This window comes from Notechis scutatus, chromosome 8 (genome assembly GCF_049901735.1).
Source record: "Notechis scutatus isolate UNSWTSFEM ecotype Mainland chromosome 8, rNotScu1.2, whole genome shotgun sequence".
Classification (NCBI taxonomy): Eukaryota; Metazoa; Chordata; class Lepidosauria; order Squamata; family Elapidae; genus Notechis; species Notechis scutatus.
The window spans coordinates 12950546-12968849 of record NC_142016.1 but is presented as its reverse complement, the minus strand read 5'-3'; the positions used below and the strand labels follow the sequence as shown (position 1 = coordinate 12968849).

Below are 18304 nucleotides of genomic sequence, written 5' to 3'. Positions count from 1 at the left end.
AAGATGTAAGGTCTGGGTGAAGACGTGGCCCAAGTGAGCAATCAGCAAAAAACATCCTTTATTTTTTTTTAAAAAAAAATAGTTTCATTAATTATAAACATTAAAAAAATATTGAACGTGGTGGTCTTCTTTGACGTACATTTCAGTCAAAAACATTTTACCTTAGAAAAAATCAAAAGGTATAAACATTAAAATACACATATATACATTTAAGCTTTGTATCTTTTTAGTTCTTTTTCTCATACCTCAGGTATGACGTCTCTCACCTCTTTTCTATTTATCTTAAATTTTTATTTCAGTTTAGTGAACACCCTTTCATGTCCCTCCAAAAATAGAATTTATTCCATACTTTATAATATTCTGATTTATCTTGTTCTTTCAATTCTAGTGTCAACCTATTCATTTCGGCCCATTGAAAAATCTTATCAGTCATAGTATCTTCACTTGGAATTTCATTTGCTTTCCAATTTTGGGTGAATACTATGCAGCAGCAAAAACATCCTATTATTAATTACAGTCAAAGGGAATAGAAGGAAAATTAGAACAGTACTATACCGTAATTTGCAAAAAACTGATGAAAACAGTGTTGGAAAAGGAAGAGAATCCTATGTTTGAATGAAAACTATAAAAAAAAAACCTTAAAAGCAAAGCAAAAAAATCAGGAAACTGATTTATTCCTAACATCAACCCACACACTCTTGTTGGTTTCTGACTTACAATGAAGTACACAGCCAAACCTTGAAGTCAGTAAATCATTCTTAATGGCTATGTGACCTTGGAACAAGGAGGCCACGATGGCTGAACAAGTAAGTCACCTTATGACGAGATGGGTGGCAAACAAATTTACAATAAATAAATAATATAGATTTAAAACTGCCTATTTTTCACCTCAGGTGAATTCAGTAGCAATGGAGAAATAGAAGGCTGGCTAGAGGTACAGATGTACAGGTAGTCCTTGACTAACCATAGTTTATTTAGTGACCGTTTGAAATTGCAACAGTACTGAAAAAGTGACATAACCATTTTTCACACTTATGACTGTTGCAGTATCCCAGGATCACGTGATCAAAATTCAGACATTTGACAACTGACTCATATTTACAACGGTTGCAGTATTCCAGGGTCATGTGATCATCTTTTGTGACTTTCTGATAAGTGACGTCAATGAGGAAATGAGATTCACTTAACTTAACAACTGCAGTGATTCACTTAACAACTATGTCAAGAAAGGACGTAAAATGGGGCAAAACTCACTTAACTGTTTTGCTTAACAACATAAATTTTGGGCTCAATTGTTGAGGACTACCTGCATTGAACACGAGGCAGATGACGAAGAGAAAACAATTAGACAATGTGGCTGATGTGAGATTTAGAAGTTTCCCAACTCCAAAATAACTCTGGGTGACTTAGACTTAAAATAGAAAAAAAAAAAACCAACCATCCACCAAAATCCTACACCAAGGCCTGGAAGACTCATCTGTGTTGCTTAATGACTGTGTACAAAGTTTGACTTGAGCTGACTCATCTTTTACTAACCACATTCTTCCCAGACCAGCAATATATACCATAGAGTCTCCAGTCCAAGCTTTCTGGCAAAATGAGGCCTGTGTAAATCTCCTCAGGGAAAGGCTGCCCCTTGTTGGGTGCTGTGCTCTTGAGTTTCCCCCTCATCACAGCCATCTCTTCCAAGGTGAGGTCAGCCAAGTGATTCAGGGCCAGCTTAAAGGGAAGGTTGGCTCGATTCTTGGAATGGACGAACCTGGGAAAGGAGGAGAAAGGGCAAGAGCTGAGCCAGGTACCGTACATCATCTAACTTTCTGGTTCTTATAGGTCCCTCTGTCCTAAAATCAAGGCGGGTGGAGAGAGTCAGCAGACAACGGACACGCACTAAAAAAGGCATTCTGTCTTATGCAAATTGTGCTTTCTTTACCTTCTTGATGAAGAAGAAACAATTGAAATTGAAGAAATGGCCCACATGTTGGGCTTGCACCTTCACAAAATGGTGGACATGGTGCCTGGCTTCTCCTAGAAACCCGAGGGACTTGAAAACAAATAGCAATAGCAATAGCGCTTAGACTTATATACCACCTTACAGTGCTTTACAGCACTCTCTGAGCGGTTTACAGAGTCAGCCTGTTGCCGCCAGCAATCTGGGCCCTTATTTTACCGACTTCAGAAGGATGAAAGGCCGAGTCAACCTTGAGCTGGTGAGAATCGAACTCTTGGCATTGGAATGTAGAGTTAGCCTGCAACACTGCATGTGCCACCACAGCTCTTAAGTGTGGATGGCCCCCGTTTCACCTTCTGATCACCCTCTAATTGCTAACCCCACTAATTTTGGGACTCTCAACTATCCAGGCTTGACTTCTGGACATGTTTTTCAATCTTCACTTTTGGTAACATTATGGGAACTTCTGGCACCAGTTCTAGTCTTTGTCGATAGCTGCTTGTTTGGACAAGTGTTGTTTTATAATGTTCTTGATTATGCATTTTAATCTCAGATGTAAACTAACTGCATCACTGATACTAAAGGATAACATCAGATTGGTTTTACATGCTAATGCCTCCAGTGAAGCACAAACTCAAAACTTGGCTGGTGAAATGGGAGAAGAAGTTTTCATTTTACCACCCATGTCTTTGTACAAAGGGCAATGAAAGCCTTTGAACTTGCGTTAAAATGGCATGGCAGAGCTAAAGTCAGAATATTAAGGAATAGTAAAGAGAAAAAAGTGCAACCAACTATTTGTAGAATGTATCTTTCAAGGCTTTCCTTCAATTATGAGCACATTTATTGATTATGGAGAAAGTTCACCTGATATAGCCAAGATGCCTGCTAATGTTTTTCAGGGGTGGGATTCTACCAGTTCGCACCTGTTTGCTAGAACCGGTTGTTAACACTCTAAGCAGTTCGGAGAACTGGTTGTTAGAAGAAATTACTGGCCTAATCCTGTAAGGAAGGCAGGAAGGAAACATTCTGGTGTTGCTTAGAGAAACTGCCTCTCCATTAACCCTTATTACATTCTTGGCAGGACTAGACTTCCCCCTCCTTTTCCCCCTCCTTTGCTGGTACTTTGCTTGTGTGGAGTGACCATTCAAAGTTACAATGGCACTGAAAAAAGTGACTTATGACCATTTTTCACACTTATGACTGTTGCAACATCCCCACAGTCATGAGAGGCCAGGCGAGGAGATGCGTGCCTCGATGTGAGTGATATTGAGTTGGTCACGCCCAGCCAGTCACATGACCACCAAGCCATGTCCACCCAGTCACATGACCACCAAGCCACACCCACAGAACCGGTTGTTAAAAATTTTGAATCCCACCCCTGATGTTTTTCATCAGAATACAGAATAACTGAGTTGGATGTCTTGGATATATTACCCTAAGCAATCATGTGGCTTTAGTTTACCATGACGTTTTAGCCTAGCTATAACGTGGTTTGCAAGCCATGCATTCTTGTGCAGTAACTTGGGTGACTTTAGTCAATTGTGGGGTTTCCCCCTCCCCCCAGTATATTAGAATTAGAATAGAATAGAGTTGGAAGGGACTTTGGAGGTCTTCTAGTCCAACCCCCTGCTCAAGCAGGAGACCCAATACCACCTCAGACAAATGGTTGTCGAATCTCTTCTTAAAAACCTCCAGTGATGGAGCGCCCACGATTTCTTAAGGCAAGCTGTTCCACTGGTTAATTGTCCTCACTATTAGGAAGTTTCTCCTTAATCCCAGGTTGCTTCTCTCTTTAATTGTTTTCCAATCATTGTTTCTTGTCCTGCCTTCCGGTGCTTTGGAGAATAATTTGGCCCTCTCTTTTTTGTGGCAGCCCCTCAAGTACTGGAATACTGCTATCATGTCACCCCTAATTCTTCTTTTCTTAAGACTAGCCAGACCCAAATCCTGCAGCCATATACAGTACAATATACAATACATATACATAGACACACACACACACACACAGAGAGAGAGAGAGAGAGAGAGAGAGAGAGAGAAATACAATGACAAGAACCAGGGTTGGTGCAGTATGCAATCCTGTCATGCCCCTGATGGAGATCGACTCTGAGGGAGAGGAGGAACAGCCAACAGGGAGTGGAAGTGTAGCTCTGGAGGTTGTGGAGGAGGCTGGGGAAGGGCAGAGGCCGGCTGGGCAGTCCGAGGAAGCTCCAGGCCCATCCCCTCTCCATCCTAGGGCACGCAGGGAGGTGAGAATAAGGGAGAGACGTGGTCTACTGGGGAGGAGAGGGCCAAGTTGATCTTCTGAAGGCAAGTCGTTCCACTGATGAATTGTTTTAACTCTCAGGAAATACTTCCTCAGTTCAAGATTGGTTCTCTCCTTGATTAATTTCCCCCCATTGCTTTTTCTCCTGGCTTCTGGTGCTTTAGGGAATAGGTTGGCCCACTCCTCTTCTTTGTGGCAGCCCTTCAAATATTGGAACGTTGCTATCATGTCATCCCCAGTCCTTCTTTTCATTCAAGAACTAGTTCTTTTCTCCTCTGGTGCAGTGGTTAGAGTGCAGTACTGCAGGCTACTACTGCCATCTGCTTGCAATTTGGCAGTTCGAATCCCACCAGGCTCAAAGTCGACTCAGCCTTCCATCCTTCCGGGGTGGATAAAATGAGGACCCAAATTATTGGGGGCAATAGGCTGACTCTGTAAACCGCTGAGAGAGGGCTGTAAAGCACAGTGAAGTGGTATGTGAGTCTAAGTGCTAAGTGACTTTCCTGTCCTTCTACCAGCCTCCCTCCCTCCCTCTGCCTCTTCCCTTGAGGTTTTGCACCTCATGTTGTGGGTGAAGGTATGCTTCCGATGTTCCATCTCCTGCTCAGTGTCATAGCTCTTTCCAAAGCGTTTTCTGTAATGGTGGAAGAGACTGTGAGCACGATCCTCCTGTCCACCCACGAAGTCAGCCATGGGGTTGGCCATGATGAGGTGCTCTGTGGAATCTCCTGGCAGCTCATCACACAGTTTAGTTTCTAGGGAGGAAGCACAATGCAGAGGTGGATGTCACAATATCCCATGGAGAATTCTAAGGATTCTAAGGCTCTACTACAGGTATGTTGAATTTTGTGTTAAAAAAAAAAGTGGGATAAAATTAAATAACGAGGATAACATGCAGCTTTAAGCCACATTGCTCTCTTTCATAGAAATAAATGATTCCTAGCTTACATGATCCAAGTTGCCAAACATCCAATCACAATAGGAACACAGAGAAGGGAAGGGCAAATATCCCCAGGCCAGAAAGTTATTAAAAGATCATATACATTTCCAAGTGTCTTAAGCAAGCGGCCTATGGAGAGGGTGGAGATCGTGTCGGAAGTTCTGTAACACAAGCCATAACATCTGTCCAAATTAACATCGCATAATAACCCTGCAAGCTCCCTTGGCCCTTATGGGCCACAGCCTGATAGGCTGGGAATAGGAGGAGGAGGAGGAGGAGGAGGAGGAGGAGGAGGAGGAGGAGGAGGAGAAGAAGAAGAAGAAGAAGAAGAAGAAGAAGAAGAAGAAGAAGAAGAAGAAGAAGAAGAAGAAGAAGAAGAAGAAGAAGAAGAAGAAGAAGAAGAAGAAGAAGAAGAAGAAGAAGAAGAAGAAGAAGAAGAAGAAGAAGAAGAAGAAGAAGAAGCTGATAAAGGCAGATGGTGTCATTTTCAGCATCTACACCATCCGCAACCACATCTATGAGAGCTTTAGCTACCACCAATGCAACATTTTCAGATAAGATTTTGGAGCCCTTTTCCCTGCAAGAAAAATAAAAGGTCATTTGTTCTCCAATCTGCTTTGTCATTTGGGTGTTTCAGTTTTGGCTTGTGCTGCTAGGAACGGGAGCTGGTGGAAGTGAAAAATGGCAATTGGAAGCCAATATAATTGTTGAGGTTTGCAAGATTAGAGGGGCACAGAAAGAAATAAGGAAATTGTGTAATCCATGTTCAGAAAACTGTCAGCTACTTGCTGTCCTTGCTATGATGTTCCTTTTTTTACGGCATATAGGCAGCCTATCGACTTACAATCTCAACTGAGATCAGAATTTCTGTTGCTAAACAAGGCAGTTGTTGAGTCATGCCTGATTTTACGACCATTTTTGCTGTGGTTGTTAAGCAAATCATGGCAGTCATTAAGTGAATTCTGCCCTCATGAAGCCAGTCTGGCTCTCCCCATTGTCAAGGACATCATACAACACATTCCAACCATTCAATTATATAAAATAGAAAAGGCCATTCAGGAGGAATGTCAGCTGGTCAAGAGACAGATTCTAAGAAGCCCCCCATCTTTAGAGACCCCCATAGCTAGACATTCTGAACGACGGTATCCCCCCTATGTCAGGGCTCCAGCAGTTACCCCCATTTAAATCACGAGTCTCGAGCCGAACTTCCAAAACTTAAAGAAGATTTATTAGGAGTAAATATGTCAGCACTGCCTGGGTGTAGCTGACTCTGAGACATTGTCACCCTTGACCCTGGTTTTCCCCCCACCCCCTGGGTGTATCATAATTGATATTCTCCAATGGGACACATCCACAGCCAAGAGTCATCAATCATACTCTCCAGTTAGAATTTTGCTCGGCAGAAACTTTGGTCACCTAGAAACTATCTTTGAAACCATTTATGGAATGCAAGCTGCCCACTGCTCCCACTTCCCTTTCTGTTGGCAACTCTAAAAAGACCATAGAAATATTTTATGAGTTGACACCCTATAAAATAGCCTGATCCCATTTATAGGAATCACCATTTCTCCGACGAAACCATTTTCACAGAGAAGAGGGACAGAATATTTGGGGGAGATATTAAATTTGAGATTGCGCCTGTTGGGTTCCGTCAATATGATTTCCATTGTTTTCCCTTTGTTCTGTTGTTCTTAATCCTTATTTTTGCTCTAAGGTTGTTCACAGCTGTTTTCAAGTGGAGTGGCACAGAAATGTCAGGGATGAATAAAGAAACAAATAAACAAACAGATGAAAGAGAAGTTTGAGCTGTTGGAGGTACGGCATCCTAACCACCCCAGAAATTGATCGAATAAGTAAGCCCACAAAGCTGGAAAAAATATGTCCACTGCTTATGTTTTTGAAGAAAAAGACTCAAAAGGAGTTTGTTATAGGCCAGTGTTTCTCAACCTTGGCCGCTTGAAGGTATGTGGACTTTAACTCCCAGAATTCTTCAAACAGGATACACTGTTGAAGTCCACACTTCTTAGAGTTCCCAAGGTTGAGAGACACTGCTAATTAGGCCATGTAGAAATATCATCATCATCTCAGGTTGGTTGAGGCAACAGGTTGGATTAGAAGTGTCTCTGCACTTAGCATTTTACCTCACCTCAAGCCATTGTATACTTTTGCAAGAGTCAAGGCTATATAGACCCTCTATAGCAGGGGTCTCCAAACTATCCAGCCAGCATAGAATCCTGGGAGTTGAAGTCCACAAGTCTTAAAGTTGCCAAGTTTGGAGACCTCTGTCTATGGTGATTTTCTACCCTTGGAATTGAGGCCTTTGAACTCTGGTGCTGGAGAAGACTCCTGCAAATCCCTTGGACTGCAAGGCGATCCAACCGGTCAGTCCTAGAGGAGATCAACCCTGACTGCTCTTTAGAAGGCCAGATCCTGAAGATGAAACCCTCAAATACTTTGGCCACCTAATGAGAAGAAAGGACTCCCTGGAGAAGAGCCTAATGCTGGGAACGATTGAGGGCAAAAGAAAAAGAAGGGGACGGCAGAGAATGAGGTGGCTGGATGGAGTCATAAAAGCAGTCAGCGTGAGCCTAAATGGACTCCAGGGGATTGTAGAGGACAGGAAGGCCTGGAGGAACGTCGTCCATGGGGTCGCAATGGGTCAGACCAGAGATGGTATTCAGCAGGTTCTGACTAGTTCTGGAGAACCAGTAGCGGAAATTTTGAGTAGTTCGGAGAACCGGTAGTGAAAATTTTGAATAGTTTGGAATACCACCACTGACTCCCCACCCCATCTATTCTCTGCCTCCCAAGTCCCAGCTGATTGGCTGGGTCTCCTTTTGTTGTCCTGCACAGGAGAACGGAGCTGGAAAGCAGATTAGTGGGGTGGAGAGGGAATGGCGATTTTGCAGTATGCTTCCCCTGCCACCCCCATTAAGTTACACCCACCAAGCCATGCCACGCCCACGAAGCCATGCCACGCCCATCAAGCCATGCCACGCTCACCAAGCCATGCCATCCCATGCCCGCCAAGCCACACCCACAGAACCAGTAGTAAAAAAATTTGAATCCCACCTCTGGGTCAGATACAACTTTACAACTAACAACAACAACCACCTTTGGAATGAAAAGCATTTCCAAAAACTGAGCAATTCCTGCAGAGGTGCTCTTGCTAATTCTATTGGGCACTCACAACAGTTCATTTAGTGACTGTTCAAAGTTACAACTGAAAAGAGTGACCTATAACCCTTTTTCACACTTATGACCATTGCAGTATCTCCATAGTCACGTGATCAAAATTCAGAGGGTCATGTGATCACCTTCGAACAACCAAAGTCAATGGGGAAGCCAGATTCGCTTAACAACCATGTGACTAAATTAACAACTGCAATGATTCACTTAGCTGTGGCGAGAAAGGTCGTAAAATGGGACAAAATTCACTTAACAACTGTCTCGCTTAGCAACAGAAATCTTGGGCTCAGTTATGTTCGTAAGTCGAGGCCTACCTGTATTTAATATCTCACATGGCTCATATATTCTGGCAGAGGCATTAAAAACAAAAATTAGAAGCCAGGCTACTTTATGCCAGGCTAGACTACAGATGGGTTTGTGTGATGGAATTATAGAATCAGAACTGGAACGGGCTCAGAGATCATCTAGTCTAATCCCTGCCCTGTGCAATGCAGGATCCATTATAGGATTTTGTGCAGATAACTATCAAGCTTCTGCTTGAAGACTTCAAACATAGTTCACTAAGCCATTAGTGGGCGTAAAACCAGACAACAGAAACCACAAGAGCTTGTCTCAAACCTGACATAAAAGCACACATAACATATTATAGCTTTGCATCATGTGTGAACGAAACCCCTCCTTCTGTCAGCTGTTCAAGGTAAACCAAACAAGGAAACCAATGCCATGGAGGTTAGTGTTACTTTTTATTATAAGGCTCTAGTAATGGACCTTTGCACATCTGAATGTGTCCCATCTTTCATCTTCATATGAACCATGCATGTTACACCTTTGAAAATGGATCCCTTTTGGGGACAATTGCCTTGGTAGCTGCTCTTCCTTCTATTCATCAATGCCATTCCCTCTACACCGGGGTGTCAAACTAGATTTCACTGAGGGCTGCATCAGGGTTGTGTTTGACCTCAGGTGGGGGGAGAGGGGGAGGCATGGCCAGGGTGGGTGTAGCCAACTCAACGTCACTCATGTCGGGAATGCCTGTGTGGGCCCAAGTGTTCTGCCAGGGAAAATGGGCTCTCGAGCTCTGTTTTCGGCTTCCTGCAAATCTTCTGCCAGCAAAAACGGAGCTCGGGAGCCTGTTTTCATAGGCAGCCCTCCCCAGCTCCATTTTTACTGGCAGAAGCACTGCGGGCCAGTCTTTTGCTGTTTTCAGGGCAGATCTATGCACCCCACAGGCTGGATCCGGCCCCCAGGCCTTGAGTTCGACACCCCTGCTCCACCCTTTTGTTCTCAATCTTTCAGTTCATTCTGCATACTAGAACCACCTGGTTGCCATCCAACCCAACACGGAGATTTACCAGTAACTTGAGAGTTTATCCTTTAGCTGAGAGTTTTTCTCTCTCAGAAGAGGGTCTGCTTGGGCGTGATGACACACGATTCTGATCCAGGGGTGGTATTCTATCGGTTCAGCCCGGTTCGGGCCAAACTGGTAGTTCTGAGGATCGTCCGTGAGCGAACTGGTTTGCTCTGACGATCAGCTGCTGGGCCCTCCTGCCTGCCCAGGCTCTATACTGACCATTATTTCCTGGTTTTGAAGCTCAGCTGCTTTGCACGGCAATCAGCTGTTGAACACACACCGGGAGAACGCAGGATTGCAGGAGAAGGTCAGTATGAAACCCTCTGTGCATGCAAAGTGCGCCCACCAAGCCACGCCCACCAAACCGGTGGTTAAAAAAAAAAAAGTTGAATCCCACCACTGTTCTGATCCCTGCAGAGCTGTGAAGTTTGCAACCACAGTAGTCACCCTGCACACAATGGCCAAAAGCTCCAGGGCCGCCTCCCCAAATACTTTGGAACACGGGCAGGAGAAGAATCCTTCTGACTCACCATTTGATTTCAGGACAAAGATGGAAGCTGGGAAACTGTTGGAGAAATCGCTGTAATTGATTTCATACTTGTCGTAGTGGGATCCCAGTAAGTTGTTGTAACCCTTCATCTGGTAATGCACCGGGGTGACTCCGCAGCTGGCATTTGTCACCCACATCGTATAGACATTCTTCTTCTTGCCCCAGTTGGTTATCCTCTGCCATACGGCGGTGTATATGCCTCTGAAGTATTCTTCTCTTACAAACTGGAGAAACAACAGAGAGGAGCCTTTGAAAGAGGCACAGGGGAAACTGCCTTGTACCAATAAAAGGAGAACCTTTGTAGCTCACGGTTGAAAGGAGGCGTCCTCAGTGCTCTTTGAACTTGGTTGTTTTCTTGCAGATGTTTCATTGCCCAAACTAGCAGTGATGATGTTACCTAGTTTGGGTAATGAAACTTCTGCAAAAAAACAACCAAGTTCAAAGAGCACCGAGGACCCCCTCAAACTGCATTGTTCCAGTCAAGCTTTTTGATTGGGATTTGTGACGACCCAGGGTGGGATACAAAATAAACACAGTCACAAAAAACAGGGGAAGCCCCTTTTATTCCTTCACTTTGCTTCCAAGCTCCAAATATCCTTGACTGGAGACAAAAAACTCCCACACAAACAGTTACAAGAAGGAGGAAATGCCGTTTAAATCATAAAGAGTAAAAAAAAAAAAAAACACAAACCAGGCAAGATAAGGGCTGGAAGACATCCACAGATATCAGAACACACACTGGGAAGGACGCCAAACTCAGAGAGGAACCATAAACTAGAGATTTTCCACGCTTGCTTCCGTACTCGCCCGTATGTCTGTCCTCTTATCCAGTTGTCACAGCTGCAGCCCATGAAGAAGATCAACTTGGCCCTCTCCTCCCCAGGAGACCACGTCTCTCCCTTATCCTCACCTCCCTGCGTGCCCTAGGATGGAGGGGATGGGCCTGGAGCTTCCTTGGACTGCCCAGCTGGCCTCTGCCCTTCCCCAGCCTCCTCCACAACCTCCAGAGCCACCCTTCCACTCCCTGTCGGCTGTTCCTCCTCTCCCCCAGAGTCGGTCTCCATCAAGGGCATGAGAGGATTGCATACTGCACCAACCCTGGTTCTTGTCATTGTATTTCTCTCTCTCTCTCTCTCTCTCTCTCTCTCTGTGTGTGTATATGTACATGTATATTGTATATTGTACTGTATATGGCTGCAGGATTTGGGGCTGGTTAGTCTAAAGAAAAGAAGAATTAGGGGTGACATGATAGCAGGATTCCAGTACTTGAGGGGCTGCCACAAAGAAGAGGGGGTCAAATTATTCTCCAAAGCACCGGAAGGCAGGACAAGAAACAATGATTGGAAACTAATTAAAGAGAGAAGCAACCTGGGATTAAGGAGAAACTCCCCAACAGTGAGGACAATTAACCAGTGGAACAGCTTGCCTTAAGAAATCATGGGCGCTCCATCACTGGCGGTTTTTAAGAAGAGCCTGGACAGTCACTTGTCTGAGATGGTATTGGGTCTCCTGCTTGAGCAGAGGGTTGGACTAGAAGACCTCCAAGGTCCCTTCCAACTCTATTCTATTCTAATTCTAATATACTGGGGGGGAAACCCCCCCACAATTGACTAAGGTCACTCAAGTTACTGCACAAGAATTCATGGCTTGCCAATCACAATATAGCTAGGCTAAAACATCATGGTAAACTAAAGCCACATGATTGCTTAGGGTAATATATCCAGAGCTCAATGTTTCACTCTTCTCCTGCTTTGTTAAGAGTTTGGAGAATGGTTTTAAGAAACAACGGGAATCATCTTTGCAGAGGTTTGGGGAACTTAATTTATATTTTAAATCCTCTGTCTTCTCCTCGGTCTTCATCTTCCTTTGGAGTGTAGCCTTGGCATGCTATATAGAGAAACCTGGGTGGTCTTTCAGCCAACAGGAGTCACGCACCCCTAGTTGTCTTTTTCAATTGGCATTTCAATTTTCTGGAAGAATAACATCTTATGGCTGATTTAATCCATACAGAAGTAATGACCGCTAGTGATACCAGGTGTTGAATTTGGCACCTCAACAAAGGAAACAGGAGCTCTCATACTGAATTAACTGTTCCTTCACCCCAACTTCATTTGTAAGTGGAATGCAGGTTATCAACATTATCCTGAATGCTTTCTCATCTAAAGGGAAAGCAAGTGAGAGCAGGCCACGAGGAACCCACAACACAGCTTGGACATGTCAAAGAGTCGCTCCATCTCTGATGGGTTCTTGGGTTTACTACAGGTGACAGTCAAGCTTCCAGCCAACATCCCAAGTAGCCAAGAAATCCAACTTCTAAGGCAGCTCTATCTGTGGTTAAGGACACTGAACTTGGGTTTGATAACTGGACCCTGCTTGATGGGGTGAGCTCCCATTACTTGCCCCACCTCCTACCAACCTAGCAGTTCAAAAGCATGCAAATGTGAGTAGATAAATAGGTAGGTTCCTGTAGACGGGGAACTGCTTCTATCAAAGGACTGATTTTTCTTGGGTGTGAGACAAGGTTGGCTGATGCCTTGTTTTGGCCCCTGTGGCTTTGTAAATGAGGCTTATAGTAATAAACAGAACTAGAACAGCAGAATAATGATAGAATGGTAATTGTAATGGTAGAACAAGGGAACAAGTTGCTGACGGAGAGAACAATTAATCAATGGGATGGCTTGCCTGTGTAAGTTGTGGGTACTCCATCACTGGAGGTTTTAAAGAAGAGATTGGACAACCATTAGCCTGAAATAGTATAGGGTTTCCTGCCTGAGCACGGGGTTGGACAAGAAGACCTGTGAAGTCTGTTCCAACCCAATGATTCTATGTTCTAAAGTCCTACTTTGGTGGGGAGGTAACAATATTCCATGCACCTTCATGTATATAATCATGCTAGCCACATGAGCACGGAAGCATCTTCAGACAACATTCATTCTCTCAGTTAAGGAACAGAGATGAGCACCAGTGGTGGTGTTCAAAGTTTTTTTTACTACCGGTTCTGTGGGCGTGGCTTGATGGGCGTCACGTGACTTGGTGGGCATGGTGTGACTTGGTGGGCATGGTGTGATTTGGTGGCCATGTCTTGGTGGGCGTGGCAGGGAAAGGATACTGCAAAATCTCCATTCCCTCTCCACTCCTGGGGGAAGGTTACTGCAAAATGCCCATTCCCTCCCCACCCCACCTCACTAACCTGCTTTCCAGCTCCGTTCTCCTGTGCAGGGCAACCAAAGAAGACCCAGCCGATCAGCTGGGACTCGGGAGGCAGAGAATAGATGGTAGTGGAGCCAGTCAGAGGTGGTATTTGCTGGTTCTCTGAACTACTCAAAATGTCCACTACTGGTTCTCCAGAACTGGTCAGAACTGGCTGAATACCACCTCTGGAGCACCGCCTCCTAGAATCAGACACGACTGGACAGGGGAAACTTTTGCCTTTATCTTTATCAGAAAGACAGGCTGCCATGATTCAAATGGGTGAGGGGGTCTCTGAAGGCAAGGAGGAGTTTGAGTCCTTCATTAGCAAACTAGCAAAACAACACTGCAAAGTTTCTCGCCCACATCTGCAGCCTCATGCTCTCTTAGACAGCGTTTTGGCATAGGTCAAATAACAGCTTGCCATCCGATGTGTGTGACAAATGCCACTTCGAGCAGCCACTGCAGAAAAGAGATTTCATTACTGTCAAGACAACAGCATCTGGCTGGAACCTGCCTTGCAATTTTATTAGGAACTTGGCACGGGAGAAGAGTGGCTTTGCCATAGAAGGAAGTGGCTGACTCACTAAGGCAAAGGGCAGGCGGAGCTGGCTGTATGTGATCTGTCCAAGGGCTGGACGGCTTTCTCAGGCCTATCGAAAGAGAGGAGGGCTGGGATATGAGTGTTTCCCATGGTCTGTTGAAAGAACCGGGGTGCGCCGAAAGTGAAGTCATTCTCAGAGCCATCGAAGATGGACTTCGATGGCTCTCCAAAAGCAGGTGATCTGGAGAAAGACTGAAGATCTGCTTGGCATGGAGAAGACCTCCAACGTTAGAAAAAAAATACACATCCTACTTAAATGGCTGGCATGGGTTGTTTATTGCCTAAATCAGGGGTGTCAAACTTGATTTTATTGAGGGTCGCATCAGAGTTGTGTTTCACCTTGTGTGTGTGTGTGTGTGTGTGTGTGTGTGTGTGCGTGGCCGGAGTAGACATGGCCACCTTGACGTCACTCGTGTTGGGAGTACGTGTGCTGGCCTGAGCACTCTGCCAGTGAAAATGGGCTCCCGATATCTGTTTTCAGAGGCAAACAGCCTTCCACAACCCTCTGTTAGTGAAAACAGAGCTCGGGAGGGCTATACCCGGCCCTCCTGAGCTCCCTGTTCACTGGCAGAGACATGGTGGGCTGGTTCCAGAGGTGGGTATTCAGCAGGTTCTGACCAGTTCTGGAGAACCGGTACTGGAAATTTTGAGTAGTTTGGAGAACCGGCAAATCCCACCTCTGACTTTTGCTGCCCTGCACAGGAGAACGGAACTGGAAAGCAGGTTAGTGGGGTGGGGAGGGAATGGGGATTTTGCAGTAACCTTCCCCTGCCAGGCCCACAAGCCCCACCTACCAATCCATGCCACGCGCACCAAGCCATGCGCACAGAACTGGTAGTAAAACTTGAATCCCACCACTGAATGGTTGGGCTCTCACAACATAGGAAAGTTGGAGAACATGGAGACCATTTGTCTGTAAAGTCACCAAGAGTCGGACATGACTCAATGATTAAAATAACCACAAGTTATGGCTTAGTATGATGTGATAACCCAGATACAGGTAGTCCTTGACTTATAACCACAATTGAGCTAAGAATTTAGGTTGCTAAGGGAGTTTTTAAAGAGAGCTTTGTCCCATTTTACAACTCTTCTTGCCACATTTGTTAAGTGGATCACTGCAGTTGTTGAATTAGTAAATGAACCTGCCTTCCCCTCAACTTTGCTTGTCAGAAGGTTGCCAAAGATTTTCACACTTACTTGGCCCGGGGACACTGCAACCGTCATAAATATGAACCAGCTGCCAAACATCCAAATGTAAATCACGTGACCATGGGAATGCCGCAATGGTCATAAGTGTGAAAAGTGGACATAAGTAGGTAGTCCTTCACTTACCTTGTTTAGTGACCATTCAAAGTTACAACACCACTGAACAAAATGCCATTGTAACCTTGGCAGTGGTGGGATTCGAAATATTTAACTACCGGTTCTGTGGGTGTGGCTTGATGGGCATGGCAGGGGAAGGTTACTGCAAGTTCCCATTCCCTCCCCACCCCACTAACCTGCTTTTCAGCTCCATTCTCCTGTGCAGGGCAACAAAATCCCAATCAGCTGGGACTCAATGGGAGGCAGAGAAGAAATGGGGGGCGAAGCCAGTCAGAGGTGGCATTTGCCGGTTCTCCGAACTACTCAAAATTTCCGCTACAGGTTCTCCGGAACCAGTCAAAACCTGCTGAATACCACCTCTGCTTGAATGGTCACTAATTGAACTGTTGTAAGTTGAAGGCTACCTATACTGTGGCCTACTTCACAAACCAAGAGATAGCAGTTGTTGAGACTCTAGAAAGAGTGCAGAGAAGACCAACGAAGATGATTAGGGGACTGGAGGCTAAAACATATGAAGAACAGTTGCAGGAACTGGGTATATTCTAGTTTGATGAAAAGAAGGACTAGGGGAGACATGATAGCAGTGCTCCAATATCTCTGGGGCTGCCCCAAAGAAGAGGGAGTCAAGCTATTCTCCAAAGCACCTGAGGGCAGGACAAGAAGCAAAGGGTGGAAACTAATCAAGGATAGAAGCAACCTGGAACTAAGGAGAAATTTCCTAACAGTTAGAAACAATCAATCAGCGGAACAACTTGCCTCCAGAAGTTGTGAATGCTCCAACACTGGAAATTTTTAAGAAGATGTTGGATAACATTTGTCTGAAATGGTATAGGGTTTCCTGCCTAAGCAGCGGGTTGGACTAGAAGACCTCCAAGGTTCCTTCCAACTCTGTTATCCTATTCTATTCTTTCCAAAGATCAACCAGTCAACTTTGTTTTCAAGTCCAGCTTGAAGTCTTGGACTTCCTTTTCTTCTCTAGCTGCTGAGCATCGTTGACTCACCTTGAAATCTTTCATTTCGGGAAAGACCCCTTGTGGCTTCACATGACTTTCTTTGGTGCCATTTAACAGGAAGCACTTCTGAATGTTGACCACATTTTCCGTGGTGGCTGGTGTAATCTTGAACAAAGCACCATAGGGCTCTAAACATCCAAGCTGCAGCGTCACCACCTGGCCTGCAGAAACGACAACGTGAGCCACAGTAAACCAAAATGAAGAAGGAGAGAAACGTGGCTAAGCCACAAAGCACGCACTTTGCACGTGCGCTAAGGATCTCTGGCTTGCCCAAGCAAAGGGATCAAGTAGCAGGAAGTTGTCTGCTGAAACTCCTTCCGAGGAACCCACATAGTTGTGCTGAGACCCCAATTCAAAAGGCAAAATATAATGTGGAGCAGATCCATGCATGTTCTAAATCACAATTTCCCTTCGAGTCTGGATTTCTCTACACCCTCAATCCCCAAGGCCAACAGAGAAGCAAGGCCTGTTTTTCAAGGGTGGCCTTCAAAAATTTTAGCAAAGGGATCTCTGCCTGATTGCTGGGTGGACTTGGCCATGGTGGGCGTGGCCTAGTTGGCCTCCTGCACCACGGCAGGAGAGGGGGTGTTTTTTTTTGCAGGGGAAACACTGCTCATCTAGCTGGTAGCATTTAGTCAGCCTTGGCTGATGAGAGAAAATTGGGCTGCAAGGTAAGCCCACCAGGAAGTCCCAAAGCTTTTGGCTGGACTGGCAAGTTTTAAAAAACACATCAAAAGAATCTAATGGCAAGCCGGGAAGTTGTTACCGGTTGTAAAACTACATGGATGGGTCCTTGAAGTCATCAAACATGATCCAAAGAGACTTCCTGTTCCATAATAAATTAGAGGATTAGGCCTAAACCTCTTTCTTCCATGCAACACATTCATTAGATCTTCTGTTGCCTAACTGCCTTTTCATGCAGAGACGAAATAATAGCTCATTAGAGAGACGCCCATATCTGAAACATCTTCTCCAGATGAGTCTCCTATCAGGCTTAATGAGTTGGGGAATTCTCCTTAGGGTCACCTAGCTGTACGAGAAGAGTAGGCAGAGCTGAGGGCGGAGATAAGTGTGTCATCAACTTAGAATTGTTACATTCCCACAAGTGGTTCAAGTTCAACCTCTCCTGAATTCTGTTGATTCTTATCTGGCACCAATTTAGTGTTGAATTGTAGTTGACAAGATACCTGTGTATAGGTTTGAATGAATCTTCTATGCTGCAGTCTAATGGATAGTCCTGATTCTTTACATCGGACATTAGCTTAGTTGCCTCCATGTGCTCTGTTGTCTCCCTATGCTGACCAGGTTCAACTTCTGAACCTTGGTTGAGGGAGAACATCTCAAATGTTTAGCAGTGAATGCAGATCGCATGTACATACGTAGAGAGGGAAGCCTTTTGTCACCATAGTTTGGAAAAAAAACATCACAACTGGCTAAAAGTCTGTAGAAATTCTCAGTCATTCCAGATCATGGTTGTCCCAAAAGTGCTTTTTCAGGAGGCAACTGGACTTTCTTGTTTTTTCTTTTGAAGACATTTCGCTTCTCATCCAAGAAGCTTCTTCAGCTCTGACTGGATAGTGGGGAATGGAAGGATTTATACTCCTTGCAGATGGCTGGTCATTTGCATCCTTTTAGAGGGTCGTTGAAGCACTTGGAGATTTCTCTATGTCCTCAGGGTCACCTGAGTGAACCTGAGGATACCAGGAGCACTACAAGAAAGTCCAGGTGCCTCCTGAAAAAGCACCTTTGGGACACAACTGGCTAGCTTTACATAACATAAAAAGTCATAAACTAAGTTTTAAATCCCAAAGGAAAGACTCATCCATCACCCAAAGTCCAAACTACGTACACTTTAACACGATTTGTGAACCAGGCCTTGGCAGGGGCACTCCATCAATTTAAATTGGAGCCTTTTACAGAGGCATCAAGCA

The 18304-nt window shown here is 44.9% G+C and overlaps 1 protein-coding gene across 2 annotated transcripts in view; it reads right to left on the bottom strand.

Annotated features, from left to right (window-relative positions):
- The window catches only part of LOC113417639 (digestive cysteine proteinase 2-like), a 68349-nt gene that overhangs the window by 11327 nt on the left and 38718 nt on the right, over nt 1–18304 (bottom strand). For both annotated transcript variants that reach the window (XM_087970691.1, XM_026676136.2), the window contains exons 4-7: nt 16362–16534; nt 10225–10468; nt 4774–4969; nt 1566–1759 (exon numbers count right to left, since the gene is read on the bottom strand). In XM_087970691.1, coding sequence (XP_087826817.1) covers nt 1566–1759; nt 4774–4969; nt 10225–10468; nt 16362–16534 — 807 coding nt within the window. The remainder of the gene's footprint in view (nt 1–1565; nt 1760–4773; nt 4970–10224; nt 10469–16361; nt 16535–18304) is intronic.